Below are 10,000 nucleotides of genomic sequence, written 5' to 3'. Positions count from 1 at the left end.
ATATATATATATATATATATATATATATATATATATATATATATATATATATATATATATATATATATATATATACACACACACACACACACACACATATATATATATATATATATATATATATATATATATATATATATATATACACACACACACATATATATCCATCCATCCATCCATCCATTTACTACCGCTTGTCCCGTTCAGGGTTGAGGGGGATGCTGGAGTCTATGTCATGGCTGCATTCGGGCAGAAGGCGGGGTACACCCTGGATATATATATATATATATATATATATATATATATACGCATATTAAATGTATGTGTATGTGTATATATCTATACACACACAGACACACACACACACACATATATATATATATATATATATATATATATATATATATATATATATATATACACACACACACACATTTAATGTATGTAAATGTGTATATATCTATACACACACAGACACACACACTCACACACACACGCACACACACATATATATATATATATATATGTATGTGTTGTTGGTGACTACTGGCCCAGTATTCGTACATGTCGGCCATGTGCGGTAGTTCCGGTAGTTAAAGGGTGTCCGCGGCGTCTCCCGGTGCGGGCGCCCGTCGTGCGATGATTGAAGACCGGGAGGAAGTTTCCCGGCGGCGCCCTCAGTCCGGGCGGCGCGCCATTGGCCGCCAGCTGCATGCCGGCAGACAGCCAATGGGAGGCCGCCGACCACGAGCCGTCCTCCCTCGGGGGCCGCGCGTGCTCGCCGCTGATTGGCGGGAAGCGGGGCCGCGTGTGCTGCTCGCTGATTGGCGCAAAGTTAGTGTGGGAAAGAAAGTTGGGGAAGTTTCACACGAGCCGCTCGCGTGCAGGGCGGGATATAAATGCGCGCCACACGCAGCGCCGCCGACACACGCACGCACGGACGCGCACGGACACGCACCAGCACGCACCAGCACGCTTGCAGCCGCACGTCCGCTCGGGGAGGATTCCAACTTTGCCGGATTTGCTTGTCGGACCTTCGCGGGAACTTATTTGCTGTGTGCTGCGGACTTCAGCGCCGGCCCGCGTCACGCCGACATCGGACATGCCTGCCGACGTCATGGAGAAAAGCTCCGCGTCTCCCGTCGCTGCCACGCCGGCCAGCATCAACTCCACCCCGGATAAACCCAAGACCGCCTCGGAGCACAGAAAGGTGACTTCACCTTCTCGCACTTTTCCCCCTTTTTTAACATCTTCAACACTTTTTACATGTTTCGCATCATCTTCAACCATTTTAACTTTGTTCACATCTTCAACATTGTCAACTATTTCAACAATTTTACCATCTTGAACATTGTCAACTGTTTTATCATATTTTATTTACATTGTCATCATCTTTAACTGTTTCACCTTTCTTAACATCTTAATCATTTTCAACATAATTTAAAGCATATTTTACATTTTCATCACCTTCAACCATCTTTACTTTGTTAACATCATGAACATTGTCAACTATTTTAACAATTTTACCATCTTGAACATTGTCAACTATTTTAACATCTTTTACAATTTTCATCACCTTCAACCATTTCCACTTTGTCAACATCTTGAACATTTTCAACTATTTTAATATATTTTGTCTTTTCATCATCTTTAACATATTCAACTATTTCTACTATTTTAACATCTTGGACATTTTCAACTTTTTTTCAACATCTTTTACATTTTCAGCAAATTCAACCAGTTTTAAATTCTTTAACATCGTCAACATCTTAAACCATTTAATGTTTTAAACATTTTTATTTTTTCTAGCATTTTAAACATCTTTAACATGTTCACATTTTTTATTATCTTGAACATTTATATCATCTTCAACCATTTTTAACATCTTCAACATCTTAAACCATTTAATGTTTACCATCTTTAACATTTTCAACTTTTTTTTTAGCATTTTCAACCATTTCAACTTTGTTAACATTGTGAACATTTTCAACTTTGCTAACATCATTTACACTTTCATCATCTTCAACCATTTTAACATCTTTCAAATCTTCAACATCTGAACCATTTAACGTTTTTAAACATCTTTAACCATTTTTAACATCTTTAACATTCAACCATCTTAAGCTATTTTACGTTTTTTTTTAAACATGTTTAACATCTTCAACCATTTGGACAACATGATCGATTGATTGATGTTAATCAACATCTGTAAACATGTCAACAACATATTAATCAACATCTGAACACATGTTATACATGTTCATCAACATCTGTGCACATGTTATACAACATATTAATCCACATCTGTAAACATGTGAACAACATGTTAATCAACATCTGTACACATGTGAATAACATATTAATCAACATCTGTACACACGTGGACAAAATGTTAATCAACATCTATAAACATGTGAATAACATGTTATTCAACATCTGTACACCTGTGATACAACATGTAAATCTACACACATGGACAAAATGTTAATCAACATCTGTAAACATGTGATACAACATGTTAATCAACATCTGTAAACATGTGAATAACATGTTATTCAACATCTGTACACCTGTGATACAACATGTAAATCTACACACGTGGACAAAATGTTAATCAACATCTGTAAACATGTGATACAACATGTTAATCAACATCTGTAGACATGTGAACAACATGTTAATCAACATCTGTACACATGTGAATAACATGTTAATCAACATCTGTACACATGTGAACAACATGTTAATCAACATCTGTACACATGTGAATAACATGTTAATCAACATCTGTACACATGTGAATAACATGTTAATCAACATCTGTACACATCTGAACAACATGTTAATCAACATCTGTACACATGTGCTACAAAATGTTAATCAACATCTGTACACATGTGCTACAAAATGTTAATCAACATCTGTACACATGTGAACAACATGTTAATCAACATCAGTACACTTTTGAACAACATGTTAATTGACCTTTGTACACATGTGAACAACATGTTAATTGACCTTTGTACACATGTGAACAACATGTTGAACGACATCTGTACACACGTAAACATGTTAATCAACTTGTGTACACATGTAAACACGTGTACATATGTAAACACGTGAACAAGATCTGTACACATGTGAACAACATTTTGATCAACATCTGTGCACATGTCAACAACATGTTAATCAGCATTTGTACACATGTGAACAACATGTGTACAATATGTGAACAACATGTGAACAACATGTGTACAACAAGTGAACATTTGAGCAACATGTGCATACATGTGTACAACATGTGTACAACATGTGAACAACATGTGTACAACATGTGAGCAACATGTGTACAACATGTTAACATAATGTGAACATGTGTACAACATATGAGCAACATGTGTACAACATGCAAACAGCATGTGAAAATGTGTACAACATGTGAACCACATGTGTACAACATGTGTACAACATGTGAACAACATGTGTACAACATGTGAGCAACATGTGTACAACATGTTAACATCATGTGAACAACATGTGTACAACATATGAGCAACATGTGTACAACATGCTAACAGCATGTGAACATGTGTACAACATGTGAACCACATGTGTACAACACGTGAACAACATGTGAAGAACAAGTGTGCACATGTGAAAAATACGTGAACAACATGTGTACAACATGCTAACAGTATGTGAACACATGTACAACATGTGAACAACATGTGTGCAGCATGTGAACAACATGTGAACAACATGTGTACAACATGTTAACAACATGTGAACATGTGTACAACATGTTAACAACATGTGAACATGTGTACAACATGTTAACAGCATGTGAACATGTGTACAACACGTGTACAACATGTGAACAACATGTGAACATGTGTACAACATGTTAACAACATGTGAACATGTGTACAACATGTTAACAACATGTGAACATGTGTACAACATGTTAACAGCATATGAACATGTGTACAACACGTGTACAACATGTGAACAACATGTGAACATGTGTACATGTTAACAACATGTGAACATGTGTACAACATGTTAACAGCATGTGAACATGTGTACAACACGTGTACAGCATGTGAACATTATGTGAACATGTGTGCACATGTGAACAACATGTGAGCAACATGTGTACAACATGTTAACAGCATGTGAACATGTGTACAACACGCATACAACATGTGAAAAACATGTGTACAACATGTGAAAAACACGTGTACAAGATGTGAACAACATGTGAACAACATGTGAACAACATGTGAACAACATGTGAACATGTGTACATGTTAACAACATGTGAACATGTGTACAACATGTTAACAGCATGTGAACATGTGTACAACACGTGTACAGCATGTGAACATTATGTGAACATGTGTGCACATGTGAACAACATGTGAGCAACATGTGTACAACATGTTAACAGCATGTGAACATGTGTACAACACGCATACAACATGTGAAAAACATGTGTACAACATGTGAAAAACACGTGTACAAGATGTGAACAACATGTGAACAACATGTGAACAACATGTGAACAACATGTGAACAACATGTGAACATGTGTACAACACGTGTACAGCATGTGAACATTATGTGAACATGTGTGCACATGTGAACAACATGTGAGCAACATGTGTACAACATGTTAACAGCATGTGAACATGTGTACAACACGCATACAACATGTGAAAAACATGTGTACAACATGTGAAAAACACGTGTACAAGATGTGAACAACATGTGAACAACATGTGAACAACATGTGAACAACATGTGAACAACATGTGAACATGTGTACATGTTAACAACATGTGAACATGTGTACAACATGTTAACAGCATGTGAACATGTGTACAACACGTGTACAGCATGTGAACATTATGTGAACATGTGTGCACATGTGAACAACATGTGAGCAACATGTGTACAACATGTTAACAGCATGTGAACATGTGTACAACACGCATACAACATGTGAAAAACATGTGTACAACATGTGAAAAACACGTGTACAAGATGTGAACAACATGTGAACAACATGTGAACAACATGTGAACAACATGTGAACAACATGTGAACAACACGTGTAGAACGTGTGGAGCGCCATCTTGTGGTTGACACGGTCTCCTCCTCATCCTGTCCTCAGTCGTCCAAGCCCATCATGGAGAAGCGTCGCCGGGCGCGGATCAACGAGAGTCTGGGTCACCTGAAGACGCTGATCTTGGACGCGCTGAAGAAAGACGTAAGTGAGCGTGTCGCCAGTTGAGCGGCGGCGAGGATGATAATGTGTTGAGGTGCGGAGAGGATGATAACGTGTTGAGGTGCGGCGTGGATGATAACGTGTTGAGGTGCGGCGTGGATGATAACGTGTTGAGGTGCGGCGAGGATGATAACGTGTTGAGGTGCGGCGTGGATGATAACGTGTTGAGGTGCGGCGTGGATGATAACGTGTTGAGGTGCGGCGAGGATGATAACGTGTTGAGGTGCGGCGAGGATGATAACGTGTTGAGGGGCGGCGAGGATGATAACGTGTTGAGGTGCGGCGAGGATGATAACGTGTTGAGGTGCGGCGAGGATGATAACGTGTTGAGGTGCGGCGTGGATGATAACGTGTTGAGGTGCGGCGAGGATGATAACGTGTTGAGGTGCGGCGTGGATGATAATGTGTTGAGGTGCGGCGAGGATGATAACGTGTTGAGGTGCGGCGAGGATGATAACGTGTTGAGGTGCGGCGAGGATGATAACGTGTTGAGGGGCGGCGAGGATGATAACGTGTTGAGGTGCGGCGAGGATGATAACGTGTTGAGGTGCGGCGAGGATGATAACGTGTTGAGGTGCGGCGAGGATGATAACGTGTTGAGGTGCGGCGAGGATGATAACGTGTTGAGGTGCGGCGAGGATGATAACGTGTTGAGGTGCGGCGAGGATGATAACGTGTTGAGGTGCGGCGAGGATGATAACGTGTTGAGGTGCGGCGAGGATGATAACGTGTTGAGGTGCGGCGAGGATGATAACGTGTTGAGGTGCGGCGAGGATGATAACGTGTTGAGGTGCGGAGAGGATTATAACGTGTTGAGGTGCGGCGAGGATACTAACGTGTTGAGGTGCGGCGAGGATGATAACGTGTTGAGGTGCGGCGTGGATGATAACGTGTTGAGGTGCGGCGAGGATGATAACGTGTTGAGGTGCGGCGAGGATGATAACGTGTTGAGGTGCGGCGTGGATGATAACGTGTTGAGGTGCGGCGAGGATGATAATGTGTTGAGGTGCGGCGAGGATGATAACGTGTTGAGGTGCGGCGAGGATGATAACGTGTTGAGGTGCGGCGAGGATGATAACGTGTTGAGGTGCGGCGAGGATGATAACGTGTTGAGGTGCGGCGAGGATGATAACGTGTTGAGGTGCGGCGTGGATGATAATGTGTTGAGGTGCGGCGAGGATGATAACGTGTTGAGGTGCGGAGAGGATGATAACGTGTTGAGGTGCGGCGTGGATGATAACGTGTTGAGGTGCGGCGAGGATGATAACGTGTTGAGGTGCGGCGAGGATGATAACGTGTTGAGGTGCGGCGAGGATGATAACGTGTTGAGGTGCGGCGAGGATGATAACGTGTTGAGGTGCGGCGAGGATGATAACGTGTTGTGGTGCGGCGAGGATGATAACGTGTTGAGGTGCGGCGAGGATGATAACGTGTTGAGGTGCGGCGAGGATGATAACGTGTTGAGGTGCGGCGAGGATGATAACGTGTTGAGGTGCGGCGAGGATGATAACGTGTTGAGGTGCAGAGAGGATGATAACGTGTTGAGGTGCGGCGAGGATGATAACGTGTTGAGTGGGGCGGCGAGGATGATAACGTGTTGAGGTGCGGCGAGGATGATAACGTGTTGAGTGGGGCGGCGAGGATGATAACGTGTTGAGGTGCGGCGAGGATGATAACGTGTTGAAGTGCGGCGAGGATGATAATGTGTTGAGGTGCGGCGAGGACGATAACGTGTTGAGATGCGGAGAGGATAATAACGTGTTGAGGTGCGGCGAGGACTATAACGTGTTGAGATGCGGCGAGGATGATAACGTGTTGAGGTGCGGCGAGGATGATAACGTGTTGAGGTGCGGCGAGGATGATAACGTGTTGAGGTGCGGCGAGGACGATAACGTGTTGAGATGCGGAGAGGATAATAACGTGTTGAGGTGCGGCGAGGACTATAACGTGTTGAGATGCGGCGAGGATGATAACGTGTTGAGGTGCGGCGAGGATGATAACGTGTTGAGGTGCGGAGAGGATGATAACGTGTTGAGGTGCGGCGAGGATGATAATGTGTTGAGGTGCGGCGTGGATGATAACGTGTTGAGGTGCGGCGAGGATGATAACGTGTTGAGGTGCGGCGAGGATGATAACGTGTTGAGGTGCGGCGTGGATGATAACGTGTTGAGGTGCGGCGAGGATGATAATGTGTTGAGGTGCGGCGAGGATGATAACGTGTTGAGGTGCGGCGAGGATGATAACGTGTTGAGGTGCGGCGAGGATGATAACGTGTTGAGGTGCGGCGAGGATGATAACGTGTTGAGGTGCGGCGAGGATGATAACGTGTTGAGGTGCGGCGTGGATGATAATGTGTTGAGGTGCGGCGAGGATGATAACGTGTTGAGGTGCGGAGAGGATGATAACGTGTTGAGGTGCGGCGTGGATGATAACGTGTTGAGGTGCGGCGAGGATGATAACGTGTTGAGGTGCGGCGAGGATGATAACGTGTTGAGGTGCGGCGAGGATGATAACGTGTTGAGGTGCGGCGAGGATGATAACGTGTTGAGGTGCGGCGAGGATGATAACGTGTTGTGGTGCGGCGAGGATGATAACGTGTTGAGGTGCGGCGAGGATGATAACGTGTTGAGGTGCGGCGAGGATGATAACGTGTTGAGGTGCGGCGAGGATGATAACGTGTTGAGGTGCGGCGAGGATGATAACGTGTTGAGGTGCAGAGAGGATGATAACGTGTTGAGGTGCGGCGAGGATGATAACGTGTTGAGTGGGGCGGCGAGGATGATAACGTGTTGAGGTGCGGCGAGGATGATAACGTGTTGAGTGGGGCGGCGAGGATGATAACGTGTTGAGGTGCGGCGAGGATGATAACGTGTTGAAGTGCGGCGAGGATGATAATGTGTTGAGGTGCGGCGAGGATGATAACGTGTTGAGGTGCGGCGAGGATGATAATGTGTTGAGGTGCGGCGAGGACGATAACGTGTTGAGATGCGGAGAGGATAATAACGTGTTGAGGTGCGGCGAGGACTATAACGTGTTGAGATGCGGCGAGGATGATAACGTGTTGAGGTGCGGCGAGGATGATAACGTGTTGAGGTGCGGCGAGGATGATAACGTGTTGAGGTGCGGCGAGGACGATAACGTGTTGAGATGCGGCGAGGATGATAACGTGTTGAGGTGCGGCGAGGATGATAACGTGTTGAGGTGCGGCGAGGACTATAACGTGTTGAGATGCGGCGAGGATGATAACGTGTTGAGGTGCGGAGAGGATAATAACGTGTTGAGGTGCGGCGAGGACTATAACGTGTTGAGATGCGGCGAGGATGATAACGTGTTGAGGTGCGGCGAGGATGATAACGTGTTGAGGTGCGGCGAGGATGATAACGTGTTGAGGTGCGGAGAGGATGATAACGTGTTGAGGTGCGGCGAGGATGATAATGTGTTGAGGTGCGGCGTGGATGATAACGTGTTGAGGTGCGGCGAGGATGATAACGTGTTGAGGTGCGGCGAGGATGATAATGTGCTGCTGTTCCCGCAGAGCTCCAGACACTCCAAACTGGAGAAGGCGGACATCTTGGAGATGACGGTCAAACACCTGCGGAACCTGCAGAGAGCCCAGATGACAGGTGGGTGTGGCCGACCCCGGTCCAGGTTCGCCGCGTGTCCCGCTTCTGAACCGTCTGATGCTTCCGCAGCCGCCCTCAACACGGACCCCGGCGTGCTGGGCAAGTACCGGGCGGGCTTCAGCGAGTGTACCAACGAGGTGACCCGCTTCCTGTCCACCTGCGAGGGCGTCAACACGGAGGTGAGGACGCGGCTGCTGGGTCACCTGTCCAACTGCATGACGCAGATCAACGCCTTCTCCGGCCAGCACCCGCCGCCGCCGCCGCCGCCGTCCTCGGCCGGGCCCACACACCCCGCCTTCAGCCAGGCGCTGGTGCAGATGCCTCCGGCGCAGGTGCTGCCCATGGGCGCCGTGCCCTGCAAAGGAGCCTCGTCGCCCGCCGGCCCGACTGCCTCGGACGCCGCCAAAGTCTACGGCGGCTTCCAGATCCTTCCCGCCGGCGACGGACAGTTTGCCTTCCTCATCCCCAACGCCGGCTTCGCGCCCAGCGGCGCCGTCATCCCGGTCTACGCCGGCACCGCGGGCTCCGTGCCGGCCGCCGTCTCGCCCGGAGCCCCGTCGGGGAACTCAGACTCGGTGTGGCGGCCTTGGTGAAGGACAGGACTTCCTTGGCAGTTTTCCGGATATTTCTACACGTTCATATTGAAACTTTTGTTTGATGCCAAAGATGTGCTCTTCGTTTTGGAAGACAATCATTTCTTACCTTCTCTCACTTCCTGGCAGCAAATGACGTCATCCCAATAAATGACGTCATCTCAATAAATGACGTCATCCCAATAAATGACACCACTTCTTGCTAAAAGACTCCTTTTCGTCATTTCCAGTCAGGTGTTTTCCTGCTCGTTAGCATGTCATCAATTTGTAGAAGTCACACTTTCTCAATGAAAAGGAGAAGATTAAGAATTGTTAATAACGAGAACATAAAGAATTGTTGACACTTTTTGTTCTTTTTCCATCCCTGGCCTTCGTTATGACGTCATCTTTTGTGGGCAATTCATCCTCCAATTGTGCAACATTCTTGGATGATGAACTAACGTTCGACTTGTAATGTCTGGAACCAAAGGTCACCTTTTTTCTACAAGTGCACT

At 45.8% G+C, this 10,000-nt stretch overlaps 1 protein-coding gene across 1 annotated transcript; it reads left to right on the top strand.

Moving 5' to 3' along the window:
* Positions 1-862: 862 nt before the first annotated feature.
* On the top strand, positions 863-9,849 carry her6 (hairy-related 6). The gene is made up of 4 exons (XM_061883908.1): positions 863-1,210; positions 5,177-5,272; positions 8,826-8,913; positions 8,983-9,849. Exons 1-4 carry the CDS (start codon positions 1,103-1,105, stop codon positions 9,504-9,506), a joined length of 816 nt encoding a protein of 271 aa, XP_061739892.1. The 5' UTR covers positions 863-1,102; the 3' UTR covers positions 9,507-9,849.
* Positions 9,850-10,000: the final 151 nt, after the last annotated feature.

Source organism: Nerophis ophidion, linkage group LG22 (assembly GCF_033978795.1).
Source record: "Nerophis ophidion isolate RoL-2023_Sa linkage group LG22, RoL_Noph_v1.0, whole genome shotgun sequence".
Taxonomy (NCBI): Eukaryota; Metazoa; Chordata; class Actinopteri; order Syngnathiformes; family Syngnathidae; genus Nerophis; species Nerophis ophidion.
The sequence above is the reverse complement of the archived record's forward strand: the minus strand, read 5'-3'. Positions and strand labels throughout refer to the sequence as shown.

Excerpts from the sequence above, each read along its gene's own strand:
- her6 (XM_061883908.1), top strand. The coding sequence starts at position 1,103 with ATGCCTGCCGACGTCATGGAGAAAAGCTCCGCGTCTCCCGTCGCTGCC. Across the intron at positions 1,211-5,176 it reads CCGCCTCGGAGCACAGAAAG|TCGTCCAAGCCCATCATGGA; the intron begins GTGACTTCACCT and ends TCCTGTCCTCAG. Across the intron at positions 8,914-8,982 it reads GCAGAGAGCCCAGATGACAG|CCGCCCTCAACACGGACCCC; the intron begins GTGGGTGTGGCC and ends ATGCTTCCGCAG.